The following is a 15,932-nucleotide window of genomic DNA, read 5'->3' as shown; positions in this document are numbered from 1 at the left end:
ATAGCAATTATCGTAAACGATAAACGTTGTAAGCAAATATTTATTTCAAATTTCAGTAAATACCTATAGAATCTTATATTTTTACAATATTATATTATAGGGTTAAATTGTCTTATGAAAAGTTTACTATCTATCGATTATAAGTCTAAATTATTTATGTAAATTACCTGATGCACAACAATAAGACACATACTTTATAGAGTTTAATTGAGAAAAGAAATATTAATGTATCTTAACTGCATCTTCATGACCCCATTTTATTATCCAATATTTGAGATGGTTATTAATTTTATGAAGGGTGGTATTGAAATATTTTCCCCCTCTATTTTTGTATTTTAATAACGTCTGGTTTTTATGAATTTTTATCAATGTTTGTTGGTGTATATAGTATAAAGTTTAAAGTAAAACAAAAACAGTCGCAAGACGTTTTTTTTTTTGCGATTCGACTAAGATTTGTTTTCCTTTTTTTTTTGTACATTTTCAACGATCCTTTTTGCGAGGGTATATATTTTTCAATAAGGGCGTGTCGTTGTGTAAATTTTAACACTATTTCAATATGCACAAGATGTGTGTGAAGGGACGAAAGTACTGTAAACTGTGAAGTGTTAAAATAACCGTGAAAAAAAAATTCAAAATGCCCCCTATAACTCTATGTCTAATATTATTATTAGATGATAACCAATTACGGGGTACGTTAAGGGGTTAGAAAAGTAGAAATGTAAATATGAAAATAACTTCTTCGATCTACTCGACATGTAACGCGTAACATCGCTTGACCTGGCGTACCACCCTGTTACCGGCTCTGAAACATTAATCCGACACGGTTATTCATTATTATTATAAATTCAGGCACCTGTCATTATTCACCGACACGTATTTAAACACACACGCGCCTGTAGTTTAGTACTTTGGCAATTATAGGATTGTTCCCGATTAATATAGCATAGACACCGAATAAGTTATTGTGAGCGTCCTACAAAAACATCGTGATTGTGATTAAATCGTAAGTTTTTTTTTTTTAAATATTAAAATAAAATATATAACATTATTATCTTTTCATTTGGTTACAATATTATAATGGATTAATTGGTGACCTGTGGTAGGAAGTAAATCGTCGTTCAAGCTGAATAGAGAAAATAGGTCTTGGTTACCAGAGATACGGGTCAACAGAATGGACTTAGAAGACCGGAGAATCCGTCGTAAAACACCTAAAATCAAATGTCACGAAAGAAAAAACAACCGTAAAGAAACGTATAATTGGAAGACCAAAGGAAAAGTAAAGTAAGTAAAAAATAAAATAAATATAATTAGCACATTTATTTTATAAAAATCATTCACCAGTGAATTTTACAATGAAAGCTAAACAATATAATTTTGAACTTTCAACTCATTAGAAAGTACATATTTTTTAATGATTTCTTATCTCGACTTATTGAAGAACCAAATGTTTTTTAGGATATTTTATATTATTTAAGTATTAACAATTTATCTATAATAAAGTATGTTGATTTCCAATAAATTGTTAAGCAATTTATATTGTACATACCTAATTAGTTTTAAAATTAGGTAAATATACTTATTATAAAATTATATTATTTGTGTTTTCCCAAAAATAAATTAAACTTATTGATATTATGTATTCTATAATTGTATTAAATAATTGTATACAAATTATAAGACAATTGCATATAATAATAAATAAATTTATTATTTTTTCTCTTATATATTACATATTTTATATCGATCTGGAATCAGGATTCTATTCAAATGTTTAAGGACGTTTCAATGCAAGAAAAGTATCAGTTAACATTTTCTAGCAAATTAATTATCAATTTTAAGCAAAAGAATCAAGAACAATTTATTTCAATTTCTATATAAAAAAAAATAAAAGATGCTGATTTTATTAAATAAAAAGTTTAGTTTTTGCCAACTGAATATCTTATAAAGTTTGAATATCAACCATTTCAAATTACGCTTGAAAATAAGATAAAATTAATTTTTTTATTTAAATATTTAAATAATTTATATCCTGGATATCGTAAAAATTAAATAAAAAAACATTCTATGTAAATTATTTTACGTAACTCATAAACCACCCGTTTATATATTTTAATAATGACGCATCATTATAATAAATGAAACAAATAAAAACTGAATAAAAAAATTACTGTCGAAAAAGGGTTACGATTTTAAAATTAAGAGTTTGTGTTGTCCCTTGATTCTGTTCAAACAGTAAAAAAAGAATATTAATATCTGAAACATATAATTTTGTTAAACTAAATATTTGTACCCAAGTCTAAACAGTTTGTTAAGATATAACTTTTGCATTTCTAATGTATATAAGATATAATATACGACGTTAAAACGTTCGTAGGATACGAAGAATTGTATTAACTTTTTAAAGTGTAGTTTCGTATGTATAAATGAATGAAAAATAAAATCTCTACAAAATGTAGCAAGTTTTGTAGAGTAGGTATATGTTTTTTTTTGCTTATTTTTGTGTGGATACCTGACCATCTGATATCTGACACACTACAGTTTTATGAATTGTACAATAAGAATTTAATAGTTACGACATGACTTACGTAGGTGCTATTTGATGTTTTAACAATTATTAACAAAACGTTTTATAAAATTTGTAAAATTGTTTATTACATTTTATAACACATTTATACCCATAAATATCACTTTAATTTATAAATTATAATTTGTATATCAGTGGCTTTATTATAAGAGAAGCTTTTATTAATATATTTATCCTTAATCGTAACATTGCATTAATCCAGTCAATTACGCGGCTCACGAAATGTTCATAATTTATACAAATGTAAATTCGTTAAGCACGTACATACAGTTATCATATATTTTATGTTCTTGTATTTTATCAGTAACGTTTTTATGTGTTAGAAAATGTGCACAAAATGAATTAATTTTAATTTTATTATTTAAAAAAAATATATATGATATTGTTGTATTATATCGCTTTTGTCGTAATAATAATATAGTTACTAATTACTATTCTTATTTATATTTCAACGATAGGTATTATATTTATGAATTCAAAAATGTATTTTCCATGTTTTAATTTTCTATTTACACTATTAAGTTATTGGAAAGATATTTGAAAAAAAATCATAATTTAGTTCTAGGTTTGTAACAAGATTTGTTGAACCAGCAGGATGAATTTAAGTTCTTTAAAAAAATTATTGAGCTTGTTAAATTGTATTTTAGCTTTAAAACAATTTAAATATATAATAAAGTTACTGTTGTATGTCTCTTATCATAAATTATTTAATTTTCTAAATTATGATCTACTCTAATAAATTAAATTTATTTTTTAATTAATATTTATTATATTTCTAACGAATTGCTATTTTTATTGTTTATTTGTTTAATAACTAAAATAATTTATTTACTTAAATATCATTTAATTAACTCGAGACAAAATTATTGTTATCATTTTTCATAAGTGCACTTGACAAATGACGGTTTTTTGTATTTAAATGTTTATACCACATAATACAAATTATACGTAAGGTGCAAATTTTGAATTTTTGCAATTAAGCTGTAAAATCATTGAAATTTTGAATAACTAATATCAAAATAAACTAGGGAAGTAGCTCTGTTGTATTGCAGTAGGTTTCAAGTATTCCTCGCCATTGAGTAGGTCACTGTAATGGATGTATTATATTAAAATTCAATGATAGAATCGTTTATTCGAATAAGAAAAACGATTCTAATCGAAGACGGTCTGTCAGCCTATATTTCTAAGGATATATATATTTATATTGTTATTAGAAATTTATTTTCTATTAGTAATAGGTACGGTACTGATAATATATTATAGAGGTTGATTCACTAAACATACTCGCCCCCTATTTTCATCAATAATACAGTTATTCAAAATTTAGTTGGAATTTTTTTAAATACTTAGAAACTATATTTTTAAATTCTAGAAATGTTTCGATCAACACAAGTAGTGTCCCGTGGAGATACAAACTTTAATTTTGTAACTCATTACATCAGTATCAAATGAAAACTCCCTGTACTACTAACTGTAAATTATTTAGCGGATAATTTTTCTGAAAACGTTGACATATCAAAATCAAAATTTTAAAGAGTAGATTTTGAGTTATTTAACTTTGTGTAAGTACTTATATGATAATAGGATAATAGTACAAAAAAATCCCAACAATTTGAAAATATGGTCTTTAAGTGTATTTCAAAATTTCAAAAAGAATAATTTGAACAAATTCATTATTTATTGAAAAATGGGATGCTTGATGAATCGCTCTGTATAATAATATCAACATTATTAATATTATATAGCTAACTATTTTAATTAATTTATGAGTTAATACAAATGTATTAGTAGAACAGAGTGAATAGGTTCGTGATATCAAATATTAAAAATGAATCCAAATATTTTTAAATTTTCACTATGTGTAGTAAATAATAATATACGTAGGTAATTGAGAAAAAGAAGTATCTACGAATATAAATAATTACATTAAAAAATCATAATTCGTTATTTTTGTTTAAACATTTTATTTTGTAGAGTTTAAATTTGAAATGTGTCTATTTAAAAAATAATTTTAGATAATATGTATTTTCGAGATTTTTAGACTAATTTATAAACAACTTACGAGGTACTTTGTTTTACATTTTCAAGCTTTTCGGACAAACATAAACATTGTAATCGACAATCAAAGGAAAATACAATTTGAATGTTAAAAAATAACTCAAAAATAACCAAAATATTTTTTTAATGTTACCTACTATTTCTACTAAACACTTATATGAATATCTGTTGTAAATTTGAAGAGTGTACGATTATTTGTTTTTGAATTACAATAATATAACAAAATACGACATGGATTTTGTCAATAATTGGTGTTATGTAAATATTCTTTACTGAATTCTCCATATTGGTTTTTCCGATCATTAAGAAAAATATGGAAATTTTTACTTTTTGGAGCGAGGGCCCTTCCCTTTTCCAAAGTACTAACTTCAATTTGCAACGAGAAACAATCCTTGAAATTGAAAATGAATGCATTTTTTTTTTATATAAAAAGTATTTGTAGGGTATTTAGTTTTTACTATTTGTATCTTCTCACACAATATCGTTCCGCTCAGAATTTAAAATAACATTAATGGTTAATTTGTCTATTTATGAATTTACGTATATTAATATCTCAATGATATATTATCAATTGTTCTGTATACAATTTAAATAGTTCTAAAATATTCTGTTAAATACTTTAGTACTTACATTAATTGTACGTGCATTTATAATTTGATATATTATATGATAATTAATGTCATCATTAAAATTTTGAATAACAAAAACAAAATTTAATTTAAACACACACTAATGAATTCAATATATAGGGTAGGCATATCAGTAGTAAATGTTGAATCATATAAATATAAATCGTTTATTAAAAATAATCGGTTAACTATCAGCATTTTTAATTATAATTAATACTATAGGTACTAAAGGTATTATGCGGAATTGTATACTTATAAGTGATAATTAATTCAATTAATGCCAGTAGGTATATTCAACAATATAACTATATACATTATACGTTTGTACAATAACTATAAATAACACAACTCAACAAACTCAAGTGAAGAACTAAGATATATTATTAATTTTTGTATACGCTGTCTTAATATTAAGATATTGGAAATCGAATATGGCATGTGACACGTGTCTATTTGTAGCAAGTTATTTCTTGTATTATATTATTACTTTGGAGGAATTAAATATATATCATCAGATATTAGTTGCCATTCGAGTGGTTAAGATAATATTTATTTTAGTATTTAATTCCCCATCGATTACTTAAATTACTTATTCAAGTCCATAGCTTTTTTTTATATTAACCACAGTCTATATTGGCTATAAAAATAAAAATAAAATGAATGTTTCGTAAAATTATAATAACAGCTTAGCTGATATAAAATTGTAGTAATATTAAATACATGTTGCGTATGATTCATAAATTGTTATATACTTTCCTAGTTAATCATGATTACTAAATTAATAGTATAGTTTATATTTTATAAAAAAAAAACTTTTTTGAAAATATGAAAGTAAATTTGTTTGTTTATAAGACGTAAAAACGTTAACAGTATTGTGTATAAAGTACGAATAATTAGGTTAAAATACAATTAATTAACACAAAAGTTATATAATAAATTGTCAGGTTTAGATAACCAACTAATGTTCATATGCACAAAAAACTGATCAGATAGATGACATTAACATAAATTGATCAAGAAGGATATTTCTCGGATCTGGCCAAAATGTTCGCCTAATCTAACATGGAAGATGATTATAATTTATAACTACTTATTGATCAATAATTATTTCATATTAAATTAGCTGTTTATATCAATCATGAATAAGTTGTTGAAAATATATATTATACTATAGAATATAATATAGAATATTATAATGTACAGGTGTAATAAATTATAATGTTGAAGATGTCCGGAGCTAACATTTTTTCTAGGAAAAAAGACAAATTATACATACCTAAACGGCTAAACAATTTATATACTACGTAACATTTGACCTTTGTTTGGAAATAACTTAATTATTGACAATTTGGATGATATGTATATATATACTATACTACTATAGTGAAATTGTTGGTGTTTGCTCTTAGCAAATACATTTATGACTTGTGCACAATTTACCTATAGAGTTAATTCAATTAATTTGGAAAAAAAAATTAAATGTACTAAATTGAAATTATTACTGTCAAATATCGAAACACTGAGTTGGTACAAAAAGGTAATGAAAAATAATTAATAACATAATTAATATAAAATAAAATATCGTAAAATATATTACCCAATAAATAATAACTGGTAATATTCTTAAATAAATAAAATAATATATAACCTAACCTTATAGGATTCTTTTGATAAATTGTATGAAACAAAGAAGAAATATTCTTTGAAAGAGAAAAATAAATTGCTTATTAATTATAACAAATAACAACATTCACTGATATTGTAATATAAGTTTAGAAATTCTAGTGAATTATTAAATAAATGATGTAATAATTATATTGTTTTTATGGTTTATTATTAAAATTGTATATAGAACCAACTTACTATAGTAGTCATCTTTTCTTTGGTCAACTCTCTCTCGATCACTGTTTATTCAAACAAAAATTTATACTCTAAAACATAGTTAAATATTCGAACCGTACTAATTGCGTATTTTTTTTTTGTCGATTTCCTCTCCCTACACCTGCTGAATGTTGTCGACGGTAAAATAATTGTATTCGTATTTTGCAGGTGCCCGGATAAAGGGACGACGAAAATCCAAAAACCTGCTCAGCTCAACCCTCTAATGACGATACTGATGAGTTCCCGGCCTCAACTTGACCAACCAACCAGTAAAATCCGATAATATATCTTCTTTTTCATTAAACATAATATTGCTATTATTATAATAATGTTTAATGTTCTGATTTGGACACAGGCGATGGGACTTGTACCGAGAGAGTGCCTTTGACTACATACAGGACCGTGGTGCTGGAACTTCCTGAAAACTTGCAGTACAAACCTGCCGTAAAGAAGTCAGCTCTCGCCTGCAAATTAACATCCCGCAAATGCGTCGTGCCTGATCCTAATAAATTGAAATTGAGCTTGAGATGGTAAATGTACGTGTTGTAAAAATAATGATTATTTATAATAAGAATCAGCGATTAAGTCAGATCCTTAATAAACGTGGTCGGGTTTTTTGTGTTTTTATTTTTTATTTTTATTGAAAAGGGCTGAGTGACCAACGGCTTTTGTAAGTTTTATGCTTACTCGGCGCTCATTAGCTGACCCAGCAACATTGCAGCCAGGGTGTACCTATCCCGAGCGGGTGATTTATGAATTCTATTCAAGGCGGTATTCAACGCGGGGTTAGAGAAAAGGAAAAAAGAACAAAGTTGTCGACCGTTTTTCAATTAATCTCCGTTGAGGTCATTTCATCGTATACTCGACATTATATAACACGCTTATGCTAATGCGTGTACACATTATACACATATATTGTGTAGGTATAATATATATGCAGATTATTATAACCGGTTAGGGTTTTTGGACGACCCACATATGCGACACTCAGCGAGTGTACCGGTTCAGATGTGAGGTTGGCAACCTTGGGTGTATCCAACTATATGCTTGTTGTGTGAGGTCGTGTTATATTTGTTATAACAACCCCCACCCTTGAATTGCAGTAAGTATACAGTCTTCTTGTGTAAAGTATTCTGCCGCACGTGGTGGCGTTCAAGTCTCCGAAGGCCACCGCATCCGTAGCACTCGAAAAAAACAGGTTGTATATCGAAGGGTCGCCTAAAATTGTTGAACTAGGCCAAACACCGCAAGAGGTATAAGAATCGTAACCAAAAACAATGATGTAAAAATGACTACATTTATGGCTAGGTATCGACTTATTATGGAAAAATTTATAATTTTTATTAAGACCTCAGGTAGGATAATATGTTGCTCTATTAATTTTTTTAATTGTAATTAACGTATTGAAATTAATAATGTATCGGCGTTTAAAATTAAATATGACTCGACTCAAACGCTGCAAACAGCGCGCTCAAGCGCCATAATAAAATAGTTATAACCCCCTAACCTATGTAAAAACAAATCATTGAGTTAGTTTTATGATTATCGTAAACAATAGCTGGTACTGGCTCAGAAGGAACACTGCCGGTATTATATTATATCGTGTGGGAAAATTCGGCATGAACACACAGAATCGTGCACACACGCGTTAAATTATTATGATTATTTATAGTAGTTTTATATTGATAAATCGTTTTTTCATCTTTATACTTATTATATAGTATATAATATATATTAAGTATATATACATATGCTACATCCAGAATTCATCTGGCTGCAGATATTCTCTTGTACAACACAACACACAATAAAACATATCATAATGGTTATTATTATTATATATTTTTTGGCTTTCGTTTAATTTAAAAATCTCCCCTGCCCCCTTCATAACGTGTATAACAGGTAGGCGGATCCCCGACATGGCCAATATTTTACGCCGACTGGTATAATGCGCGTACAGAGAAGATGTACGCACCATTATATAATGCGCGTTTTCGAGAGGCGCCAGTTTGGCGATGGTTTTGTCTGGAACTGTGCTCGGCGAGAGCGGTATATGTGATGGAATCTAGAGGCTTGGCCGTCCGACAACATTATATTGTACACATGTGCTGGTGCGTGTGTGTGTGCGTGTGTGAGCCGAAGATGACGAGGCGCAGAGGGTTGTTTTCGTGGATGGAGGTGAGGTGGAGGGGTATAAATCTGTGCGTTTGTGTGTGCGCGCGCCCTGTCGTTTCAAGGTCGGTAGGTTTCTCGTAGTCGTCATCATTATTATAGTGAATCGCCGTGAACGGTATAGTGGAGGGGATGAGAAATGTACGAAACACCCTTCACACGATGTGAGTGTGTTTATATACCTATACGACCTACCTAAACATATTTATATGCGTATATAATATAATAATATTATATCAGATGTTGTATATATAGGTAGGTACTACAATATATAATATAGTAATATACAATATTTAATAATTATTATTGTTGTTTTTTTTTTTTTTTATTACCCTCCTGGAAAAAAAATTAACTGTCTGTTCGGATTCTCGGCTAATTACATAATAACAGTGATGTGATCGCAGGAAAGACTTAAGAGGTGGGACTGCGTAGTTTTGAAGAATTTGCTTTTTTCAAAAAAACAAAAATATTTTTAAATTAGAACCAAAATGTATTGTGCATTTGTGCATGGAACTAAAAACAAACCATATCGTTTCGAAGTATTCGTTAAAATAGTTAAATATTTTTACGTAGTCAGTAAGTAAATAAAATATATAACATGTTTATGGAGGTAAGTTGGGTACATAGTTTATCAAGCTAAAATTAAAAAAATGTGGGATTAAAAAACCCGCGTAACCGCAGGTATTCAATTATTCAATAAAGTTGTCTCTATAATTGTTAATTGTCTTAACTCTTTTAAGTAATTAAAAAATAAATACTTTTAATTTTTTGTACGGACGTGGTGAAACATTAAAACTAAAAATAATAAAATTTAATTATTTAATAATTTTTCTTTTAAGATTGAACAGTTACTATTAATTTTTATGTCAAATTTAAAATATTAATAACTTAAACGGTGAAGTTTAAATTAATAAGGATTATAATATTGTGATATTGAGCATTTGTGATAAATGTTATGATAGACAATTAATATTATAAAATAAATACAATGTAATTAATTTTCCAAAAATATTTTATATAAGTATAATCGTTTTTAAGTTAAAAAATTGTAAAAAAAAACCAAATGTGCAGATATAGTTTATAGTATTAATATTTAGCACAAAAATATTTATACCAGTATTTTTTATTTAAAATATAAAAATGTTGACTTAAATATATGTTTTTGATAAATATTTATAATAATAAAAAATGGTCAATTATCGATAGTAGTACATACCTAATATTTATATATTGTTAATGGGAACGGCCAATGAATGCGTATATATATATATATGATGAAGGACAGGAAACCATTGATTCGTGTCTGATTTCGGGTAGAACACATGCGCTCACCAGAGGGATAATGTTTCATTGGAAGTTACAACGGAAACCATCAATTGCTGTTTCACGTTCAAAGCAAATTTCGTTCTGATTTATTTTGTCATGACAAATATTTACCAACTCGTTGAACAAACTCGGCCGATTGGCAACCGAGATTTTCTGACTTACACCTGACTTAAATCTGGGAACCACACGCGATGTCGCGAGTTTTTCATCTGTCGATTGTTGAAGGAACGTGTGAACGAATAAATTAATAATAATAATAAAAAACAAGGTTCGATTAATGCCCATATCGTGCCCGCCAGCACAGCAACTAATAAAAACACAAAACCCTATTGGTAGGTACTGTACTGCAGTCGTTAATGCGAAACGAAATTTTGAGGGTGGCACGACAATACGAGTATTATATAATATACAACATTAAGTTTACAACAATTATACTTCTTGTTAGTTGTTCCGTATAAAAACATAATACATAGGAATTTTAAAATGATTAATAATTTTCGAAATTGAATCGTATTCACATCAAAATATTATATCTGACCGGCTTTAAGAGGTCAATGGAAATCAACTGGAAAATAATAAATTGGACATTCGAAATTGGAATTGGAGTTATCGGCGTGCTTTTTATTTTATGATTTGCAATTATCTCTATAGTAAATTACAAAGAAATTAAGTTTTCTAAATATTTCACTGACGATTTGTGAATAATAGTATTTAGGTACTCGGCTAGTAAGTAATAAATATTAATGCCTACAAAATAAATCACTGTTTATACTTTTGAGTAATTATTGTAAGTTTTCAAACAACTAATTTTCATGAAAATATATTTAACCGTATTACCTTTAACAAATTACATTTTGTTTCTATAATCGATTTTCAATAAAATATTTATATACATTAAAATACGTACATTTATATTTATATTTTTTATTAACAGCATGTTGTGTATTACATAGTTTTATTTTTAGATTTTAATATTCAAAACGATTTAAAGTATTCGCTAATTGTTTAATAGCAATATTTTTATTATTAATAATATTATAATGCATTTAAATTTTAAAATTCAGTTAAAAAATGTCATTTAAAAATATATTATAATTATTAAATAATTTATATCCTGGGTGGCAACTATATTTTACATTTTACTGTTTAACACTTCATTTCCTGAGCACAATTTTTTTTTTAAAACTTTATACCCAAACATTTTTTTTAGTAGTTAAAAAGTTTGAAATTGGAATTACTTGTTTTTATTTGAATCAATATTATTCAATATTACGACAGGATGCAATAATTATTATTTCCTTTTCAAGCGTATGCATATTTTTTCTCGTTTGATGGTTCATTTATAAAATACCGAATTTGTCTACCTATTGGTAAGTTATTATGTAAAAAGATAGGAAAAATAACGGTTGAAAAACTTTGCTATTGTGCAACTTTCACAACCTAATAAAAACTAAATAAGTGAAGAAAAAAGTCTGTCAGTTTTTCTTTGATATAATAATGCGGGGTGTATCTAATTTTCTTCCATATGATTTTTCACCAACGATTTTTTAAAATAAAAACAATAAAATCGAATATCGCGTACACGAAATATAGTACAGCTCCTCAGATCTGCGGTGGTATGTGGTAGTGGGTAGGTACTATTAGTAGGTACTTACATGTATAAAATATATTAATTATAATATTACAAAATTTATATTTTATCTAATACATAATATTATATAGTTAAACGTTTACTTTTCTCCCGATGATTATTTTGTATCGTTTTTCAGACTTCCTGTTTATGTGCGCTACGCACACGCGTGCACGAAATCTAACAATTGTGGGACTAAAAAATCAAAAAAAAAAAAATCATAACTTTTACCCACGATTTTATTGTTGTTTTACCGCAGTACGTGTACACACACGCAATAAAAATAATAATAACAATAATTTGTTTTCGGCAGAACCTAAAAAGAAAAATATTAAAAATCAACGACGATCGTTTCCAAGAAACCCGACGTGTAGCCGCTCCTGCCGCAGTGGTGTCCAAAAGCGAACACGGTCAAAAGGCGACTAAAGGGAACCTCCGATATACCGAGTCCACTCGTGTTGCCAGTTAGGAAGCTTTATAGTTTTTACTCTTTTTACTCTATGGTTTTAAGGCGACATGCTGTTAAAAATTATATCGTCAGTGTAGTGGCGGTGGTTCAAGGGCGCGGCGGCTGCGTCGACCGCCCATAATAATATTTATACATATATAATATTATTATTATATATTATACATATAGGTGGTATTAATATACACACGAGAACCGCTAAAAGAGAGCTGCCAGGAGGAACGAAACAAAAAACGAAACGGAGAAAAAAAAACCTATTATAACCGCAACCAACCACCGGGAGAACGTGCGGCGGCGGCGCCGGCGAAGAGGCCGTTTAATCTTCTGCGGCAGTATTATTATTATTGTTATACGATGTTCTCGTTATGTATATGTTTATAGGTGAGAGGCGGCAATATCGCCTTGACTGCGTGTAATAATAATAATACTGTCGTTTAGTTTTCCGACGAATCCGCGAGTTTCTCGCCGGAAATTCTGTGCCAATGATTCATCGGCGAGGTTACACACAATATTGTTGTGAAGGTACGAAACCGCGGAGTCGATGATGTGACGCGCGCCTAGCCACCTCAGGTAAATCCACCTGTATTTATTACGACCCGTACGACTGCAGTAATAAAAATAATGATTAAAGTACATTATATATATAAATATATAGACCCGAGCGCTCGCAATGCAGGCGTGAGCATCATAATATTATGACGACTTACGATCGCGGGCGACGATCATTTGGGTGTGGAGAGGAATAAAAAAAGAGCAACGAGTCGTTCATGAATGGGAGAATAGGCATTAGAATAATAGTATATATATATATATATATGTAATATAATTCGGCGTGCGCGTATAATGTGTGTGTGTGTGTGTGTGTGTGTGAGAGAGAGGGAGGGAGCGTCATCATACCTATATAATATTATAATATATGTGCCGCGGTATATACAGCCTATACCGCCCCTCACGCGTATACCATATTACAATGTCGCGGTTAACTGCGGCGGCGGCGCTTGCGGACGAGGGAAGAAAAAAAAGGTCTTTTCGGGTCATGTAAATGACCCTCGTGCGGAGTGTTGGAAAAAAATGAAAACATCGTACGAACAACGAGCCGAAGAAGAAGAGAGACGCTAAATAGCGTGTGTGACGCAAGGACGCGGTCAGAGTATAATAGCCGCGGTGCGAGTGTTGTACTGTTGTGCGTATATAATATTATTATTATTATACGAGTTTGTCAGTATATTATTATATGATTATTAACCTACACCGACTCTGTACCGGTATACGCGGCCCATGTTATGCCATTGTGTCTCGTCGTTTAGGCTCGTGCCCCTTTGCGCGTGCAGTATATATTATTATTATTATACATAATGCGTATAGGTACATAAAATATATCGTCGCGGAGAGGTACCTGTTCGCGATGCTAATTTCTCGGTCGACGACAATGCCAGTTTTTCACCCAGACGCGTTGTGTCGTGTGGGTCCGCTGCAGCGGTCCTCCTCGCCCGTGGCGCGGCCCATAATAATATTATTACTACACACGCGCGGCCAACATAATATATAATATACATAATATAGGTAGCAGTATACAATGAGAGTATGTGTCCGTTGGTGGTCAACGGGGCTGTGTGTGTGTACCTAAGTAATATATTATATAAACGGCGAAATATGACGTCGTGTTATTGTACCAGTTCGAGGTGCTCCGGACATTCGTGTCCTACAAATTGTGCAATCCGCCTACCGTAGCCGCAGTACTGTATGCCACCTGCGTATCATATTTGCAGGTATGTTATTATATTGTCGTTCAGACGGTCCAGCATCCGATTTCGGCAAGCCATGTCGCACTCCTCGGTTTTTCCGGACATCCTTGTATCCTAATTATTAGGAGCTAAGTGCGGGTGGTGGACGAAATAAGTTTCATAACCTGTGTCCTAATCGATACAACGTTTTAAATATTCATACGCCCATTTTTTTTTCATTTACAATTTTGCATTGCATCCCCCTTATAATTTTTCCCAATTCAAGTATACTTGCTATACGCCTATACCTACCGTACATTTGGGAACCAAAGTTTGCGAGCTTGACCTATTATTATATTTTGTAAGTTGAGACGACCTACTGACTTGAACCAACCACGTCACTCGTCCGACCGAAATCCACACCGCCGTCTTCGAGAAAATCACTTTAGGTCCATAAAACCGCGGAAATCCTTATTAACAGGTGAGTCGGGTCGAGTAATGTTAATCGCGAGCAGAATTCGCACGTCATGAACTGGCCTGGTTTTAAAATTGCCACCGAAACATTACTACGTTAGTACCTACCTTACACAATAAGCGTTGTATACTACAATGGCCATTGACTAGCACAACTTATGTGCTTCGCCTCGAGGCAATCACATAAATTATATATACAAATGTTATAGAATAATACGCTCAAAAGAGATATTTCGTCTCGTTTGTGATTTATATATTATATCCCCATTCCGAGCCGTTCTTCGTTTCCAGGTCGATCGTTCACTGTTTTATATTTGAACAAGCATCATCAAGTCTTGGAAGTGAGAAGAATGACAATTAGTTCCCCCGCAATCAGTTTTCAGTTATGTATACGATTTCTTTTCAGTTAAGCGTCGGTAGCCTTGTTCGTGGATTTACCTTCCTCAATACTAAAAAAAAGCACTTGACTTTAAAGTCCTTATCAGTGTTGAATATGCACCGCATATGTAATCGACCAAGCTTAAACTCTGTTTAAGAAAAAAAATTTCGAAAAAATCAAATCCCAAGTTTATTGCCTATACACGAACGAGTGAATAATATTATAGTATAGTAACAGTTGACAAAAAAATAAATCAACGTCGAGTATTGTTTTTCGTTTTGACGTCGCATCACAATACGAAAGTTGTAGAGTAGGTAGCAAAAGTAAATAATGGTATACTATATAGTTTGATATGTTTAATGTAATTTAAGCATTACCATTCACACACATCACATGGCGTGCCTAAAGTAATGTGCGGTAAAATAATTATTGTTGTTTGTTTGTTTTTCAACGTGAAATACAAAAGTATTATTCTCGTACGAAAACAGTGTCTATATTTTGTTTAATATTTCAACACATTTTTACAAATGCCGCGGTATTTGAAAAGCTATTATAAAAATGTACAACACGCGTATTTACATTTTCCATTAATGTGGACATGTTTTACAT

General features: G+C 29.9%; 1 protein-coding gene across 1 annotated transcript; it reads left to right on the top strand.

The window, feature by feature from the left end:
• The first annotated feature begins 443 nt into the window (after positions 1-443).
• On the top strand, positions 444-8,446 carry LOC132941534 (uncharacterized). The gene is made up of 4 exons (XM_061009632.1): positions 444-1,003; positions 1,104-1,281; positions 7,321-7,421; positions 7,508-8,446. The coding sequence occupies exons 2-4, from the start codon at positions 1,172-1,174 to the stop codon at positions 7,684-7,686; spliced, it is 390 nt and encodes a 129-aa protein (XP_060865615.1). The 5' UTR covers positions 444-1,003; positions 1,104-1,171; the 3' UTR covers positions 7,687-8,446.
• Positions 8,447-15,932: the final 7,486 nt, after the last annotated feature.

Source organism: Metopolophium dirhodum, chromosome 3 (genome assembly GCF_019925205.1).
Source record: "Metopolophium dirhodum isolate CAU chromosome 3, ASM1992520v1, whole genome shotgun sequence".
Lineage (NCBI taxonomy): Eukaryota > Metazoa > Arthropoda > Insecta > Hemiptera > Aphididae > Metopolophium > Metopolophium dirhodum.
This window is presented reverse-complemented; position numbering and strand designations above follow the sequence as displayed.

Excerpts from the sequence above, each read along its gene's own strand:
- LOC132941534 (XM_061009632.1), top strand. The coding sequence starts at position 1,172 with ATGGACTTAGAAGACCGGAGAATCCGTCGTAAAACACCTAAAATCAAA. Across the intron at positions 1,282-7,320 it reads AAGACCAAAGGAAAAGTAAA|GTGCCCGGATAAAGGGACGA; the intron begins GTAAGTAAAAAA and ends CGTATTTTGCAG. Across the intron at positions 7,422-7,507 it reads TCAACTTGACCAACCAACCA|GCGATGGGACTTGTACCGAG; the intron begins GTAAAATCCGAT and ends ATTTGGACACAG.